This window comes from Colletotrichum tamarilloi, assembly GCF_030869305.1.
Source record: "Colletotrichum tamarilloi strain Tom-12 chromosome Unknown Scaffold_16.1, whole genome shotgun sequence".
Classification (NCBI taxonomy): domain Eukaryota; kingdom Fungi; phylum Ascomycota; class Sordariomycetes; order Glomerellales; family Glomerellaceae; genus Colletotrichum; species Colletotrichum tamarilloi.
The window spans coordinates 250692-269035 of NW_026849399.1; the positions used below are offsets into that span (position 1 = coordinate 250692).

The following is an 18344-nucleotide window of genomic DNA, read 5'->3' on the forward strand; positions in this document are numbered from 1 at the left end:
GTATCATGTAGAAAGGGCAAGTTTTTTTTTTCCTTTAGCCAAGGGTGCGGCCACTGTGAATGGCCGCGGGGTGGTGATGGGAGTTAGTCCGAGGGGTAGTAGGACTGGGCCGAACTGTCGAGGCTGGGCTGAAGTCTGGCACCAAGTATGTTGGCGGGCGAGAGGGATCCCAGCCCTCCTCACTGAGCACACTGAGGTAGCCATTCCCAACCTTGTCCCGCAATGCCTCGATCTTACGGCGGTACATTTCCCCGCTGACATCCCAGTCCTGGGAGTCTGGCGGAGCATCGCGGGTTGTGTAGATAGGGGGAAGTTCGGGAACCACGCTAGTGTCTATGCGGGGAACTTCAGGTTGGGAGTCGGCCTTTCGATTGTCGGCCAGAATGGCAGAGGGAAATGGAGGAATCTCAGGGGCCTGTGAAATACGGTAGTTGTTGGTGTCTGGACCGACTGCGGTGGCTGTGGCATCGGAGGCGAGCACCTTGATGTTCGCAGGGGGTGACGGCACGATACCAGGAGTCACCGTCACAGAGGCATCCGTGGTAGAAAGGTCTACTATCCGTCTCTTTGGTGTTTTGCGGCGGCGAGTAGAGCTGGTGTTCACCTCGCTGGTGACAGCTTTGGGGACTGGGCGCTCCTTGCGGAGAACTGAGGGCTCCTTGGGGATGTCGTAGATGATGGCTGGCTTGCTGACGTCAACAGCCGGGATGTCGGCGGGAGCGGGCTTTACGACCGGCACGGCGGCGGGCACCGGAGTACGCTCCACCAAGTACCTCCTCTCCGAATACGTGGGACCGCAGTTGTCAATGACAACGTCCTCGGTGTAGCCCGGGGTCTTGCGGAAGAGGTTGAAAATTGTGATGCGGTAATCCTTGTGGGTGCGGGTGAAGGGGTTGCCCTCAACCCAGATCTCCCGGATGTCAGGGATTCCAGTGAGTCTGGCCAGCTCCATAGGGTCTGATAGACGGTTGTCGCGAAGGTCCAATCGCTCGAGAGGATAGAGCTTCTCAATGCCGGCGATTGATTGCAGGCGGTTGGCGCGGAGGTTAAGAGCCGAGATGGCCGGGAGGGGATTGCGCGTCAAGGAGTGGAGCCCATCGATCATGCAGTGTGAGAGGTTAAGTGCGCGAAGTGCGGTGAGGGTAGCCAGACTGTCGGGGATCTGAGTGAACAGATTGGATGACAAGTCCAGGGAGTGAAGGGTGTTTGCGAGGGGAACCAAGCTGGTGGCAGGGATGGACGTCATGGAGTTGTCGGCCAGACTGAGGTGCTTCAAGAACCGCCACTTTGATGCTGGAAGAACACCCATGCTCAGAAGATTCGAGGAGCTGTTGGCGCGGCTGTGGTGCCACGAGTCCGAAAGACTCGAGTGCGAGCTGCCAGAGCCGGAGCGACGAACCTTGTGGCCTCCTCTCATGTGGGAGGGGTTGCGGGAGCTGACTGGGCGAGTAGGCGAATTGCTACGTGGTCTTGATCCCTTTGGAGGCGACATGGCCTCGAACGTTTCCGCCCGAGCCAGAGATGGCCGTCTGCCTTCACCGTGAACATCATCCACAGCATGGTCTTGCGTGCTTAGAGAACCAATGCCCAGGTCACCAATCGAATTGCGCGGGTCTGGTGAGCCCGGCATTGAGGGTGACTTGTGAAGTTCAGCGTGAGGAATGGTGGGACTCCTGCGAGGGCTGGAACTTGCGGGCCAAGGGGTAGTGGGCGATGATTGTTGCTTCGACGTCCTTCTCCGTCGCTTGTCCATATCATCAAGCACAATGTCAATTAGGATATCCGCAGGGTCCTCAACACCAGCGCGCTTCAGCGTCAGCGATCTCAGCTGCTCGGCCATGCGGTCCCACCCGAAGAATTGTCGGAAGTCGATGCTGTTCACCTCGAGGGCCTGGACATTCTTGAAGACGTATAGCGGTACTGCTGAGTCGAATGGGAACTCTTCGTAGCCGCGGATCAGCCGGGCGCGCCAGTCGGGGGCAAGGCGAAGGCAAGGAATTTTGGTGAAGGCCGAGTAAAGGTATTTCAAGTCAGCCTGCGTGGCCGCCTTCTGCCGCTCGGTTCGGGCGGCCGAAATGCTCGCGCCGATGCCAAAACTCGTCCAAAGTGCCGACATGCCTGACATGACGCTTCGAACGCTGGATACGGAATGGATAGAACCAACATCGGAGCCGCGGCTTCGGGATCTTTGGGTGTTGCTCAAAAAGGAGACATAGTTGGCGGATGTTGAGCTATCGTGTAGGTTCTCGAGACGAATCTTCATGGGGCCAACGGGAATGGCGAGTTCTTCGAATCGAGATAGTAGGTAAAACAGATGGTGCGGCGTCAAGGCTAGCTTCGCCGACTTGACAGTGTGCGAGGTGAAGTTGAGAGAACCGAGAGAAAGAGCGGATGCGAGTCCGCTCGAAGTCGAGGCCGAAGTCGAGGGCCTCTCGGGAACGACCGGTGATTGAGGCGTGGGAATGGAGCTGACGCTCTGAGAGGAGCCATGGCGAGAGGCAGCCTGTCTTCGGAATTGCAAGGCGTTGGCGAGAGCCTTTTCGTGCGTGCGCACAAAGCTGGCCAGTTGCTGTAGACGACGATGTTAGCACAAGCAGCACATCAGACCAGGCAGCAAAGCCCATTGGCAAAGGCATGAGAATATGGCTCTTCCGTAGTAGCGTACCTTTATGAACAACTCCCCGTCTTCCGAATCCATGATCAAGGACGCATCAGGGGCAGACGGAGTACAGGGTGTGGGTATCTTGGGGGTCGGAAAGGAGGGAAACGGCGAGTATCGGCGCCTAATATGGTCGTAGAAGGTATCGTTCGTCTATAAAACCAGATATTGCTGGTAAGTCGGACGATGGAGGCCAGTCGTGACCGGTTACACCGCAGGCTGTACGAGGAGGGTTAGTATGTTGTTGATGCGTGGCTGAGTGCTTTTCAAGCAGGTGAGAGTGGGAAAATCGGAGTGAGAAGTCGAGGAGAACAAGAAGCGCCGTTGCGACACTCTGCGCAGGCAGCACAGTCGGAAAAGATGAGGAGGCTCGTGAGAGGGACCACGAGCGATGTATCCCCGTTGCAGATGCTGCAGGAGCGGTCTTGTCTCACAACGCTGGAATTTGAGGGGGGAAGTACAAGACGCCGAGGACAACGAGGGGAATGTAAAGTGGTGTTGCCAACTCTCGAAAACACGGGGCGGCCGACGGTGGTGAGTGACAGATGATACAGGCAAAGGCAAACACAGGCAGACAGTGAATATGACAGCCAACAGCAAAGCAAGTGGGTGGTGCAGGATGCAAAGTGCAGTGTGCGAGGCAGAGATTTCCCCTTCTCGTTTCCTCTCCTCTGACGAGGCGGCAAGATAAGCAGGCAGTGTAGTGAGGAGTCACAAAAACGAGGCAACAAGCTGGGCAAGAGGCAAAAGGCAGCGGTCAAGAACCATGGTACTGGTTTCCTGGTGTTGTTGTTCTCCTGAAGGGTGGCCAAACAGAGGGCACTCACAGTTTTTTTTCTCCTTGGTGTTTCTGGCGTGAAGCGAGATAGAGATAGCTCACCGGGGACAGTGGCTCTCTTTTCTCGGGATGTAGATTTCGGAGGGCTCCTCGTAGGAAGACAGAGGAGAGTGGAAGTCGGGTCGAGAGGATAAGGAGGAGGTTGAGGGTATTCGGAATTGTGATTCGAGGTCGAGGAAGCTATTTCCAAACTCCTCACGACAACTCTGCACGACACAGAGAAAGGAGTGTGAGGGAGACCGAGAAGGGTCTTTCTTAGATGGAAGGGGGGTGGTCGGACGGGGTCCGGGTTTAATAATAACAAATGGTCGCCAACCCAGGCCGCTGATGGTGGTGGTGGTGGTGGTAGCGGTGCTAGGAGGGGGGAGTGGGAGTGGGAGAGAGAGAGAGAACCGAGAGGTGTGGTGCGCGGGCTAGAGCGGTAGGCGGTACGAGACTCTTTCCTTCCCTCTGGTCCTTGGATACCTACCTAGATACCTGGTAGATTTAGGTACAAGGTAGTGTACATGGATGTCCATAGAGCCGGTACGTACTCAGACAGCCCACGGTCGAATCAACCCACCCGCACCCACACCCTCAATCCACCAGATGCAGCGAACAGAGGACCAGCGGCCAGCCTTCCCTGACGGGTGACCCTTGACCAGGACATGCTCGTTCGAATATCGACAGGGGACTCGAGGACCCATCTCAGTCTCCCACTTTTCAAAGGTGGATACAGATACTGGAAACTGGAGACTGATGATCCAGCAACATGCCATTGCAAGTATCTGAACATGGAGGAGATAGAAAACCCACAGACTCCAAGGACACCCTGATCGTCAAGACTACGGAGTACGACTGCTTTCCTTACCTTAGCATACTATCCCCCCAGCACCCGAGAACGCCCATGTTCAACTTAGCACCGCTCATTTTCTCTCTTAGTCGACCCTGCAGCCCGCACCCTGCCACAAGAGGCGCCGAGGAGGGTTCGCCAGCGGCAGCAGCGAGCAACATGGAGTGAGAGAGCTGGGTCAAGAAGACGACGGTTGGTCGTGGATGGTGGTGGACGATGAGAGAGAAACGCTCGCCAGAGGCAGAGACTGGATGAGAAGGAGACAGGGTGGGAGTGATTGGAAGCTGGGGTCATCCCTGGTTTGTGGCGGCGGGTCATTCACTCAAAGCAGACCAAAGTACCCGGTACAAGCTGGAGCGCCATTTCCATTTCGACTGCAACTGCAACTGCCATTTTTTTTTTTCGATCCCTCCTCCTTCCTCGTCTCACTCAACTCAACCGTTGGCGTGGCAGGTGAGGCAGGAAACAAGAGGAACTCACGATGCCTGCACCTGCCTCCTGTCTATCCTCAGCCTACCTCACCTACCTACCTCACGCAGTAATCACGTCTGCCTCACACCACAGATGATAATTGCAACCTGGCTTAGCTAATACCATTTCCAATTACTCGATACTGACTCTCTTCCTCCATTCTCTCTCGCTCGTTGCAGCTTGCATCTTGCAGAGTAGACTTGCAGAGACGTGCAGCCCGGCCTGCAAGTCGATGCCTCCGTGTGTTTCTGGTTGTCTCTAAACTCTGCTCATCACATTCTTTCCCTGCCGCCGCGACTGCCTGCTGCGCTGCACGTCTGTTTGACTTGCACCTTCAGTTTTAAGACGTGCATCGCAAGCGCAGCATGCGGCGACAGGGTGCAGTTGCACCTCAGTTGACATACTGATTTCGTGTGAATTCTGGCCCATGATCTTTTTTTTTTTTTTTTTTTTTTTTACCTCTCGCTCTCTTTCTCTTTGTCCTGGGCTCCTCCGGTCTCCGTGCCTTTGGCACCTTGCCGATGCTTCTCCCAATGCAACCAACCCACACCCCCGGAACCTCATCATATCCTCCTCGACCACGACTACGACTCGAACCGGCCATCTCTTCTATTGCGACTCGGTCACCAATGCCGCCGTCTCCACGCCGCCCGACCCCCCGACGAGCCCCGTTCTCCTCGTCCCCTATTTCTTACATGCCTTGTTCCGTACTACGTACTATCTATACGTGATATTCTCCCATGACTTACGACAACCTAAGATGACATGCACGTGTGTCCCGTATCTAGTATCGCAGATACTGCTCAGCTCCAGACAGATAGTTATGTACATTAGGCGTCCAATCCGTCGAGCTATCCGGCGCACGGTCGCTCCATCATCTCCCACCTTTGCCAAGCCCTAACAAGCCTGAGTAGTGGCTTCGTAGTAGACACCCTTGTTTTTTCCAGTCACCCTTCCTTCTCTTTTCCCATCATTTAATTCTCCGTGGCAGCACACATCAAAGCAGTCAAAACATCCATCGTCTTGCGCCTCCGACACCATCTTCTCCGTTGCTTGTCTCGCCATCGGTTACCGGGCGACCAACGGGCGGGCGTGCGGCAGCGGCGGTCAGATGACACCCGTCGCCATCAGCCGGAATGGAACACCTGCGAATAGACACGATTGTTCGCTGCAGTCTGTCGGTCACCGGCCAAAGTGAGACTGACGGCTGACGGGCGCGAGGCAAAGAAACTGTCCAATGGTGCTTCGTACTCTATACAAGCACACTCCAGACCTCTCGCCCGTTTGTCGCCGAGATTTCGGAGCTCGTCTGGGGTGTGTAAGGAGGGGTCCGCCGACGGAGTGATCCTGGCTTGCGGCTGGGGCTTGCGCTTGGCCCCAAACGTGTGACAAGCGACGAGCAGCACCTCGTCAATACGGGTAGTGGAGGTAGCACGAAGAAAAGGAAAAGGCATGGTATGTCTCTGCCCCCGAATAATATCAAATCGTCGGCCATGTCCCCACCATGAACGGGCGAGTCTTATTCGAGTCTTCCTCGGTATGTCTGCACCTCTGGAATTCGTCAAAGGAGTTCATCACGATCAACAAGCACCAAGAGTATCGGGACTCTCTAGCAGTCGCATTCCTGGCACACGAGACAATCACATCATCGCGACCCCATCCGGATCCAGCGCATTGGGATGACCGGACGAGTGTGAGCATTGCGCCTCCAACCTCTAGAGCAGGAGCCAATTCGCTTCCCCAACTTGCCGGCCTCGGGTCCGGCTGGTGCGCATTTCCACCTCATTTTGTTCATGCGAACTAGCATCAAGGATCTCCAAAATCGGTCCAACCGCCAATTGCCATGGTATTCTTTTGTTTACACCATGGAAGGTGGTTGTTTTTGTTGACGGGTTCCCCGTCCAACTTGTCAATTTGTGCTGTATGGAGTAGTGGCAATCGGCTGCGCTTCTTATCTGGCTGTTGTCTCCGCGGGGTCGTCTGAAGGCGGTTGCCATCTGCCAGGAGAAGCCAAGCCCAGCAAGACCACGGGCCGTTGATAACGCATTCCAGCGAACATGGCCGACTCGTCATGCAAAGGACATTAAGCTATAATGCCGTTGCCCGTTGTAAAAATGGACTGATTACGCCATTGTTTTCTGACGGATAAAGTCCACGTTGGCGATGCGATCTGCTGCAACTTGATGCCGTGTCAATATATCTGCCTTTGAGGTGTTGTCGTGATCGTCAATGTTTGACGCGACAAGACGCGGCGCGAGGGTTACGAAGTTGCGATGCGGCATTACTTTTGGCGAATGCATAAGGTAACGTCGCGGGGCGTTTATACCATACCATTGCTATGGAACAATACTTCGTACTCGGTAGTTTTAGCCTGGAGACGACATGGGCACCAACATTGTCAAGGCATATACTCGGTATGGTAGTTGATATTGCCATGAAGGACGATTCAATAGCTCGAGTTGGCGACTGCAAAAGAAAAGCATAGTAAGATTGCAGCGGCTCAAGAGATCCAATGAAGCGCATGGATGGTCACGGCGACACTGGATCGTGGCGGAGAGGTCAATCTCGTCTTTTCATCGCCTGTTTCGCCTGGCGGTCCACTGGAAGCCCCCCCCAGCACGGTCATCCCATGTCGTGCGCTAAGGGATCCCGGGCAATATGGCACCCTGCAAGCCACCCCACTCGAGGACCCTCCATCGTCTTTTTGAGAAGTGTCAAGGGCACTTTGCACTTGCAAGTGTACATACGGATACAAGCACAACAAGGTGGGTGGCGCCTTCCTCTTTCGAGCAATGGGCAAAAGATGCATCTCGCTCTCATGCGCAAACAAATCTCACTGGCTAGGATTGTGGCCATGTCCGTGCACTGCGCTCGTCAGACTTAGCGTCTTGGACTATGAACTTGCCTGTCTTGGTACCGGTACTTTACGGGGTAGGGGCCTCCACCTCTTGAGGAGCAGAACGCAACAGGGAAGCCAGGGAATATCGGGCCAGCACAGAAAGGCGTTCCTTCTTCGCGGTTGCATCTCCTCCACATGGAATGATATAGCGATATTCAACGGCTGCTATCACCACCCGAAAGAAGAAAAAGGTGGTCCCTTAATCAGTCCGAAGCCATGACTCTGTCTCTTCGCGACTATGGCCGCCTGTAATTCGACATCAGATATATGAGCCTCATCTATCCGTAGGTACGTTGTTGATTCATACTGCGGGAACACTAAGGGCCACCATAGTAAATACCAGCCGTTAGTGAGAACAGGCAGTACAGTAACGTCGAGGCAACTTTAATCTTCTGGTTTCTGTCTTCCCCCAGATCATCCCTCTAAGCGTTTCTCCAGTTTCCAAGGGTTAGATTGAATGTTTGCCACTGCGTTTTTAGAAACTGGGCTGAAGAATCGACACCTTACCCAAAACCAGAATTCACAAACCTGGGGTAATAGGACCAACATTCTAAAGGGCTGAGAAACATGTTCTGGATGAAACGTTTGTCCAGGCCGATACCCAACTCAGATAGACATGTTTTGCGCCTCAAACCAGACTTTGACCGGACTAAAATAGCACATTGCTTCGACTCTGACTAGGCAACTTGGGTAAAAGCACGTTGATGATAAATCCAAATGAAGAAACTAAAGTGCTGCCAAACAACACCAACCACCACGTTTATTCACTTAAAGTAAATAGGTACTTGGAATGGCGCACGTTTTCTCTCTGAACCAAGTCCTCTTTCTACTCGGCGCGCGAACCCTTCGGACCCGACTCTGGAGCCAAAGAGATCCGCGCTACTATTTCGAGAACGAACGGTCAACCCAACCCTTCTCCAACGACATGACATGTGCCCTGCGCTTAATACCGTTTATCCGCACCGAGGCGTGGTAATTAACCTGCCTTGTCATCTTGATTACCCAACCGTGCAGATATTCTGGGTATAAGCCTGGACACAGCTCCTTGGGACATTATCTACCTTATCTTGCAGACATCGATAGTATCCAGAGTTTTTCTTCTTCTTCTTCAGTGTTTTGTGAGTCTTGACCGTTCCTTCAGGTAGGCATGGGAAGGGACCAAAGTATGAAGGAACTCCCAAAGAGTCAGGAGGCAAGGTCGGCCGTTCGTGCCTACCTAGATACCTCTTCAACTCCAAGTTTATCCATGTCTCTTGCAATACAAACGTCCCTCAGTGAAGGCACCTTACCTTGGGTCCTCCGTACTACGACTCAAGGCAGGTGCCCTTTCCCAAGGTACCTTACTTACTACACGTATTTCAACATGCTTCTGTCGAACCTGCCATCTTTCTCCGAGCGCCACGCCAAATGGAAGTCACGATGATCATCTACAGAAGTGACTGCTGTGTACAGATGCTCTTTCCCCCCATGCCAGTCAACCAGTTACAGACTCGTCCCGCTGGTTTCCGCTCGTCGATCTTGGTGCGGTACCCATACTTTTGTTGCGCGTGCACGCATTCCCATTATCATCCTCCAAATCTCCAGGTGCCCCTCTCCGCTCTATCGTCCAATTAGACCATTGGCACCATCCCTTTGCTTCCTTCCATGTGCCGTCGTCACTTGTACCGAAACATAGCAAAGAAGATCTTTACCTTTCCCTCCTCGGCCGAATTGCACATCACCTTGTTTCCTCCCACCTTTTTTGCTACATGCATGCAACATGTCGGCAACGCACATTTTCTTCCAGCACATATCACATACCAGAGAATCGAATCAAGCAGGATGAAGATGGGGCCCGAATTGCCAAAGAACGCGTTCCGCCGACACGGAGCCAATCCGAGCAAGGTTTGTAGCTGCATCCTGGGCGGAAACGGAGCAGCAATTATGTCATAACTCCACCAGCTCGAGGGGCCGCGATGCCACCTGATTGGGAACGCAGCGAAAGCACCACAGCGCAACTTCGCAACAGACCTCGTCGTCGATGCGAGGGCATGTCATCCTGCCTCTGACCCTCCGCCCGTCATCCCTGCAGACAGCCAACGACCCTCCACCAGCCGATCCCTCCCACGGCCATTCTTCACAACCTCACCCCCACTTCACCCTTCTTTTCTTCCGCCTGGCTGCCAATCTAAAAGGGCAGACGCCGAATTGTGGATGGCATCCCCCAGTGCCAGCGGTCTATTCCTCTTCGGGGACACACCTGGTTCAATCTTCACCACCATCATGCTGTTCCCCTCCGTCCAGTGCGCAGGCGCGGGCAAGACAGAGAGAGTAAACCGGCCAGAGGAGACCACGCCCGCCGTCCCCGTGGGACATTTACATCGTGGCAGACGCGCGTGGAATATCATCGTGCACCGACGTGCAGCACCACATCATCCACTCTACCAACCAACAACCCATGTCGTCTCCGGGCCCTCTCTTTCGCTCCATACGCCGGGCCTCTTTTCCATCGTCCCACGTCCACGGCCCCGATGCTATGCTTCAACTCTGTCATGACGCATGCTCTTTCACGTCGCAGGTCGACGTTTGGTCACTACCTATGCGCGCTCTCTAGACTCTCTCCCATGAGCTGGGATGCTGACGCGCTGTTACATAAACGCACCCGCTCGGCATTCATCATTGTGGATTCAGGAACGGGGACTCCATCGTCAAGCAGCCTCATTTTGCGAATAGCTGCATTTTCCATTGAGATTCACAACAGCCTCGACGGAGGAATCGTACGGCGGCGCTACGGATACCGCCTGAGACGTTCTCGATCGGGAACGTTGCAACAATGTCGGTCAGCCGGCGGAGTGCACGGCCGACCCTCTTGCGCGGGTGCTTGCAGCGGCGGAAGTGTGTGTGCACGCTACATCTGTCGCTCACAGGTATACGATACATGCCAACTTTGGTGTACGCGGGATACACACTACACTACACCCTCAACTTGCTGTTCCTGCACGTACAATGGGTGAATTGACGGCGAAGAGTACCTATTGAACCTCGCCTACCTACAACCGCCAATCGCCAATCTGTCCGCTTCCCCTGCCCTACCACTCGCTCGATGCGATGCCGTGCAGCCCCTCATTTTCACTCCGTAGACTACCACCATGCGCGACGAATCTCTCACACTCTGCAACACATTTCTTTGCGCCTTCATGTCGCTGCTGCTCTTCACCGCTTCTCCGCTGTTCATCGGAATGTCCTAGAATGAGGCAAACGAGGAACGGGCAAAGGATGAACAATACGACTGTTTTTCCGTGTCTCGCGTATTGGTTGCAACGCTGAACACCTTGTTTGATCACATCGAACCTTTGCCCCGTCGCATTCTCAGGTGTCTTCGTCTGGCGGGGTCAGCCTCAGTGCCATGTGCCCCGCGCGGGAGTGGTAATGAACCAGAACATTCATCATGTGGGCGTGGCTGCACAGTGCCGCGACGTCCTCCCAGCCACTGACACTGATAGCTAGTCGTTGGAGCTCGTTACCCAACCCTTTTCCTGCCGCCACGAACGGGGCGGTTCATCTGGCGGTCTTAGATATCTGAGACCTGGTACCGGAGTAAGGGCGAGGCCGGAAAGGCGCAATCGCTGTAAAGCGAGTCAGTCCCATATCTCAGACGACTACTGTTATTCTGGCGTCTGCGCTGACCCAGGCACGAGAGAAGCGATCATCAGGCACTTCAGGCTCGTTCTCAGGGATGGCTCTTGTTTGGTGTGGTTCGCTGCACTGAGAAGGGCGGTGGGAGGATGCAGGTGGTGCACTACCAGACTACACTACAGCACCACCTCGAGCCTAAAAGACATGATGGAGGGCAGATGCTGTCTCCTCATTCGACGTTGGTTTGTCCATATCAGTGAAACATGGCCCAGACCGAACCAGGCCGCCTACGAGGTTCGCGACTTTTGACCTGCAGGCGTCAAAATCATTTGACATTCAGACATTTTCCTCCGCATCCTAATCGGGGTGCGTGGTCTTATCCGAGAGTCCAGGCCTGCAGACGGGGAGAAATCGCCTTTGATCGTGGACGAAGCCGTGATACTATGTCGTTGAACCCGAGCCGAGAAGAATGAACCACGACGGCCAACCACCGAATTCGCAGATGCCTTGGAAGTTGGAACAGGTTCCGATGCCAAGGGAGCGTCGCTAATGGACTAGGAATGAGCGGCGCCGCTGCGAGCATGTGAGCCCATCCATGGTGCAACGGAGCCGCCCACCAATGATGGGCCGGACATGCGAGGCTGGAGAGTCTATGAGTCTGGGGACTGGGAAGCGGGAGGACCGCTGACTCGCCAGCCAAGAGAGATCGTCCAGCTGTGCGATTCACGTTTCACACCGTGAGTCGTTTTTCTGATACTCACCGTTGAGCGGTGGACTGCCGAACAGCCGTCGATCTCACCGGACCTGGGCTACCGAAGAGGTTCCATAAGTGACCGAGTCTTGCGGCTTGGAAACTTGACGTGTCGACTGCAAATGGGATCCCGACGAACCAACCCCCCCGCTACCCAGCTAGGGAAGACTGGCTTGCCTTGGTTGTTGACGGGTTCTTCATACAAGCCGGGAAGAAGTGGCCTGCCTTTCGCCAGGAAACTCTGGACGGATGGCCGGAGGAGCATAGCATCACATAGCTACAGTACACTACGCCTGAGGTGTCGTTCACGCCAGCCACAGCACTAATGCAACTTTGCCATTTACACTACCAAAGCTCATTTGTATAAGCTGCAGCAGGATCCACGGCTTCACCTAAAGTCTGACGTTTGTTCATACGCCAAGATTGGCGACCACGGATCGGGACCCTCACTTCTGTTCTCGTCTTCCAGACGCGAAAGATGGGAATTCCGCTATTACCGTACTACACGGGTATGAGCAATGGCGCTACTCTCGCAGCAAGGTTCGATTCAGATCTAGGGTGCAAAAAACAAGGCTGCTTGAACCCTGAAGATCCTCCAAGAATGCGCCGTCTACTTTACGGTCCTTACCGAGCTCGCCGAGAGCTGGAACTCAACCGCTAATACGTGACAGTAGAGTTGAGGCACATGATTTGAAGATGCAGCCGCTTCTGGGGGGCGAGGAATGCACATTTGTCGTCTCATCATGGGGGGGAAGAGAGGCTACAGGGAGGCGATACGCCGATTGCTCGCTCACCGCTCCGTCGCGAAAATTCTCTTTTTCCTGCAGGCTCGCACACCTTTTTTTGTTTTATGCGAGAAAGACTGCAAAGAGTGGATTCTCCGAGACGCACGACTGGAGGACGACCGGGGTGGTCATCGGGCCTTGTTCCACTAGGAAGGCAGAGGAGGAATGACGCTATTCCCAGTACGTCTTAGAGCAGGAAGCTGGGATTGCTCGAACCAGTTGACTTCTCGACTGTCGACTTCAACCTTGACTTCAACCCTGACTTACATGAGGGTTGTGATGGTCTGTGCTCGTGCTGTTGGCGGCTCATGACGAGCAGTGCCACGGTCAAGTGTACACACAATCACGGGCTGTTCTGTGTCTCTACCTATCTCTGAGCGCAGCTGCGGTCTGGTGCAAGAAAAGGAGGGGCATTGATTCGGACCCCTGGAGCTGCCCCTCGATCTCGTGGGGAATTGGCGATGACCGTTGGCTGCGGCCAACCAAACGCCATTCCCGCCTGCACCACGCAACCCGAGTACGCATCCTCATTCTCCCGCTCTCTCCCTGTCCTTGGACCGCAAATAGACGCCCTCAAGCGTCGCCTACCTTCTTTGGCAGGTTCTCGGTACAGCTTCCATCTGATCTCATGGCGGCCGGCATGGAAGCGAAACTCGGCGGAGCCTCTTGAGTCCCTGTTGAACGGGGTCCATTGTGAAGCCTCAATCCATCCCATACCACCAGCTCCCGTACGTATACAAGGCCTTGCCTCATGCAGACACTCGTCGGCGCATGTAACAAGATACACTATCTTTAACCTTTACTCGGCTGAGGTGTGATGGAGGTTTAGAGGCTCCGTTTCTCTTGTCTTTGCACTGCCGGCAGCACACCACAGCGGCTCCATTCGAGATGCCACACTTTCAGCTTTCCTATCCAATAAGTCCGCGGTGTTAACTGAGTATCCAAACGGGGCTACTGTCGAATGCTATCTATCGGAAGGCTGCATATCCCCCCCCCCCCCCCACACTAAGGTATAGGTATGCTCATCTCGGGAGTCTGCACCACATAGTAATTACACTACACTAACACAATGAGTACACTAATACCTGGTAGGCTCCTGTCAGTCCCCGGACCTTGTCTCTTGCGCTATCCTCTGCTACGGCCTCCGCTCTCGCACGTCAACAACCAGGTAGTCGAGGACCCAATTTGCAGCCGTGGGGTTTTTTTCGTTTCTTTTTTGCGGGCATCGTACGAATTGCCTTCGAACCATCTTGAGCTGATGATCTGACGCTTCTACAACCACCAGCCATGGTAGGCGTCATGTTGTGATGGAGGATCGCGGGGAAACCTCATCCATCGCTCCATGCTTGATACATTCCCTACGCTTACCCGCAGACACGCGCCAGTCAACTTCGGGACATGCCTGGTATTCAGACTTGGGGCAGCTGCTCGAGGACCCCTCACTATGTCTTTACAATTTCCCGCACTGCAAATGCCATCCGTACTTTTTGTACGACTTTAGTGTTGCCTCGAACTGTGGTGCAACCCACCTTAGATTTTCTCATTCTCTTTGAATAATGGAATAGTTGCAGACGACCTGCCCCTGTGCTTCTCATTCTTTGAACGGGCAGAGAGCACACGCTCACTGCATACAGACGCCCGGAATCAGGCACTCGGTGGCCTTCATGCCGGCGTCCGGAGCCGCCATCTCAGCCGGTGGGGAATGCGATCGAGTCCTGCTGCATGTTCCCCCTATTTACAACGGCCAGCCATTGCCCGAGTTCGGTCTCCCGCCAGCGTAGGTCCCGCTACGCTGTGCGATGCGATATAGCGATACCAATAATCAGAGTAAAATGGGGCATGAGTCGTTCCACTCAGTTCGGTGGAGACTAGGACCCCCCATCAGCCAACATCACGCATGATCTCAACCCTGACCATTGTTGGACGACCGACTCGAGAGATGATGACGGCATCGTTTGAAAGGCGGGGTGGAACGAAGGATAATTCCTGAGCGTGAGGTGGCCGCCAGACCGAACCACCAAAGCCCGCAACATCTACTCTTCTCCAATCCTCCGTCCGGCAGCGGAGGCAAATGTCGAATTCCATTCGTTGCAACCAATCCCGCACGGTGAGAAGGCCGCTTACCATCACACCGCTCAGCAAGCGCCCGGCAGTGTGTCCTATACCTCACCACTTTGTAACCTCTCTCTACTGGTTCTTGGGAATGGCCTCACCCGAGGTCTGTACCCCGCCTGCTGCAACTCCCCCTCTCTCCAAAGACGAGGCGATCGACAGGTCCTTCTCTGCGACAGGACGAACGCTCATCAGCTCGTCGGAGGGGCAGAGGGAGGACCTTGTATTTCTTCAGTTGCCCCTCACTACGCCATTTGGAAAATGTCTGTTGATCAGCCGTTGAAGGTTCGACGTGGCTTCTGGCAGGCAGGGATAGCCTCGTTTCGCCCCCGTAAACTCTGAGGCTGACTGACCGCCATAGATCGCCCGCCACCCGATGTATACACTATTCCACCTTGCCAAGTGGGACTTTGTAGCCGCCAGCTAAGCCAGCACCAGCCTTGCCAGCCAACTTTTTTTCTGGAAGTTTTGTTTTTCCTTCGTCGGACTTCTATGCAACGGCCGGCCACTTACATGGACAGCACTTACACAGGCTTCACCCCAGCCGCCACCGGCAAACAACCACGCTGTCGGTGGTTCGTGATGCGATTCCCTAGGCGTTTCCTCGATCTGGACCTACTGTGGCATCCTGCTTTTCGACATGCGCTAGCCACTGGCTCAGTCCACAGTCCACGTATCTTACCCCAAGAATCTCTTGACTGTTTCCAGCTTCCGAATTCCCACAAATACCATTCACCTTCTGGACCCGAAACGATGAACATCAGGGAAAATGCCCGCCGCGGCGGTTGGGTCGGAGTCGACTTCCCGAGGTTGGGGGTGTCGAGAGACCGTGTGTACACACTACTTTCTCATTTTCCGATGCACGCCATATAGGACAAGGACAAGGCGAGACACACTCAGCTTCCAAACATAGAATTAGGTCGTCCTAGTATGACCGATCATCAGGGACACCAGAGAGGGCCGATCAGGGGCTCTAGGCCGATCTGTGCCCGTGGCCCTTCTGCCCCTCCCGTTCTGTACGCGGTGAATATCAGAAAGCACTTTTTTTTTTCTTCAAGTAAAGCGGCGCTCTGAGGCACATGGAGGGGTAACGGTAAGGCTGTAAGGGGCGGTCTGGTGAAGATGTTGACTTGGCTCCCTCGGGATGCACGTACGCCTTGCTGGAACCAAGGCAGTTGTGTTTCTTGCCATGTCAGGCCCACGACTTTTGTTGGATCGAGATGCGTTTTGCGGGTTCCGAGAGGGGAGCTCTATAGGGCTGCTTACATTCTGTCGGTCTGGGCCCGGTTGAAGCATGCAGCATGACTATGTAAGATCGACGATGTTATCGACGGTTTCTTACTCCTGCATCGCGAAGAGAATGCTGTGGATGGGTACGTTCGGCGGGGTTCGCCAGCAACATGCGGCAACAGCGCGTCTTTGCTTTCCGTGTAATTTGAAGAGATTTTGGGACTTGAGGTTGGTGACATTTACGTTGCGAAGTGGCTTTGGAGGGGGATACTGGCACCGGGCAGCCTCGACGTCTACCGGCTCGGGGCAGGCTGGTTCTCCTCTTCGGTTCTCGCTAGGTCTTGGTGAGTGGTACATCGCGTCTGCGCTCAGAGCATGGCACAGTGAGGTTTGTGTTGTGTGTAGATCGTCCCGCTCTGGAGTCGTGGGTGAAAGGGACTCTGGATGTCAAAAGTAAGTTACCGCGCGACACTAGCCCAGTGTCTATTGTGAATGTTTGAGACACCAGTTCTCTCTAGTTTTCTCTCAGCTATCTTGTTCGTGGAGACGTCTCTGTCCAATCTTTTGAGCATTAAATCTGCTAGAATCTCGTCTACATTGGGATTCAATCATGATACAGTATTGTACAACCTTGTTCAATGATAGGAGAACAGCTAACCTCCCTCTCAGGGCAAGTGCGAATTCTCCCATCATCCACGAACCCATCAATCACACATACATACCTAAATCTCACGCCCCAATCTTGACAAGACGATCAATAGCCCGTCCATCATCTAGCGCCCAGCCTGTAGAGACGTCCAGCTTGAGCTTCTCCCCGCCCGCCTCCATCCTCAGGAACCCTTCCTTGGTGATGGCCCTCCGGACGCCGTACCACGCCGCCTTGAATCCTTTACTCGCATGCCGGAACGGCGTCGTCATGAGATGTCCCTTGTCGTACTCCCAGTCGGCTCTCGCCTGCACCTGCCTTTGCCGCGCGGCGGCCCTCTCCATGGCGGGCGTGGGCGTTACGAAAGGCGAGTAGATCCGGGTCGGGATGGTGACCTGGTCCGGCGCGAGGAGGAACTTTTTGGGGGTTCCGGGCAGGATGCGCTCGCATGTGATTTCGAGCACGACGGGTGTTGCTTTTGCGCTGCTCACGCCTAGGGGCAGCACACCGGCGGCGGACTTTTCGCCCGCAGACTTCAAGAGGGAAGCCGTCGGCACGGCGCGGATGATCTTGACGATGTTGCGGGCGTTGAAGAGGAAGTAGGAGCCGAAGCCGGCGGTGGCGACGCAGATGAGGGCGAAGGCGTGCGGGACCCAGGCGGCGAGGTCGGGAGGGGGATCGAGGAGGGTGAAGTAGTAGTTCACGCCGGCGTAGCTGTAGAACATTGTGGCGGCGGACCAGGCCGAGACTTTCATCCAGAGGTGGGAGGCGGCTTCGTAGAGGACTGTTGGTTGGGGGCGCTGGGCGAGGGTTGTTGCGAGGGCGTAGGCTGAGCCTGCGGTGGCGCCGGCGCCGGCGCCTGGGGATGCTGCCGCGGGGTTCGTTGTCGTCTTTGGTGATGTTGATGGGAGGGGGTATTTCGAAGGAGGATGAGGTTTGGAGACTGCGCTGCGGGTGAGGTTGTTTGGGATCGTTGTCGTGCGCGAGGGTTTTGCGGCGTATCGGAGGGGGAGAATGGAGCTGAAGAGCCGGCGGGGGAGAAGGGGTTGTGTCGTTGCCGTTGTCGTCGCGCAGAGGGGCCCGGGCCGGGAGGCGAGGAGGAGGCAGAGGCTCATGCCTCTCGAGGAGGCTGCCATGGTTGCGGATTACTGGTGGTGGTGGTGGTGGTGGTGGTGACAGAAGACCTATGAAATGAAGCCAATTATACAGAGAAAAAAAAAAGAGGTTTGGGAGTTTGCGCCGCAGTGGCCGTGGCTCAATTGGTCCCGGCAGGAATGCGTCAAGCTGTCGCGGGATATCGTACGTGGTGGAAATTGAAGCTATCCAGAAAAGTTTCTGTGGAGCATCAGACGTCTTGACGACCGGGGTGGAAGGTGTCTCCACTATCGAAATGCGACGTCCAATCTGCAGCAGGGGACTTTTTTTGGTGTCCTTGCCTGCCCGTGCTGTAAGGTAAGGTGAGGTGCGGTCGGAGAGCGGCGCAACGATAAGGCGCCACAGATGTTT

At 54.9% G+C, this 18344-nt stretch overlaps 5 protein-coding genes across 5 annotated transcripts; 1 reads left to right on the forward strand and 4 right to left on the reverse strand.

Moving 5' to 3' along the window:
• Positions 1-34: 34 nt before the first annotated feature.
• On the reverse strand, positions 35-2698 carry CTAM01_06014 (leucine Rich Repeat domain-containing protein; the record flags this gene model as incomplete). Its single annotated transcript, XM_060522044.1, has 2 exons — positions 35-2569; positions 2666-2698. The coding sequence occupies 2 exons, from the start codon at positions 2696-2698 to the stop codon at positions 35-37; spliced, it is 2568 nt and encodes an 855-aa protein (XP_060383234.1).
• A 227-nt stretch (positions 2699-2925) lies between these two features.
• Positions 2926-3930, reverse strand: CTAM01_06015 (uncharacterized protein; the record flags this gene model as incomplete). Its single annotated transcript, XM_060522045.1, has 1 exon — positions 2926-3930. A coding segment is annotated over one exon (1005 nt), but the record flags the coding sequence as incomplete, so codon positions are not given.
• Positions 3931-5927: 1997 nt separating this feature from the next.
• Positions 5928-6254, reverse strand: CTAM01_06016 (uncharacterized protein; the record flags this gene model as incomplete). Its single annotated transcript, XM_060522046.1, has 1 exon — positions 5928-6254. One exon carries the CDS (start codon positions 6252-6254, stop codon positions 5928-5930), a length of 327 nt encoding a protein of 108 aa, XP_060383236.1.
• Positions 6255-9892: 3638 nt separating this feature from the next.
• On the forward strand, positions 9893-10234 carry CTAM01_06017 (uncharacterized protein; the record flags this gene model as incomplete). The annotated part of the gene is made up of 1 exon (XM_060522047.1): positions 9893-10234. One exon carries the CDS (start codon positions 9893-9895, stop codon positions 10232-10234), a length of 342 nt encoding a protein of 113 aa, XP_060383237.1.
• A 6687-nt stretch (positions 10235-16921) lies between these two features.
• CTAM01_06018 (uncharacterized protein) lies at positions 16922-17974 on the reverse strand (the record flags this gene model as incomplete). The annotated part of the gene is made up of 1 exon (XM_060522048.1): positions 16922-17974. One exon carries the CDS (start codon positions 17972-17974, stop codon positions 16922-16924), a length of 1053 nt encoding a protein of 350 aa, XP_060383238.1.
• Between the last annotated feature and the right edge of the window lie 370 nt (positions 17975-18344).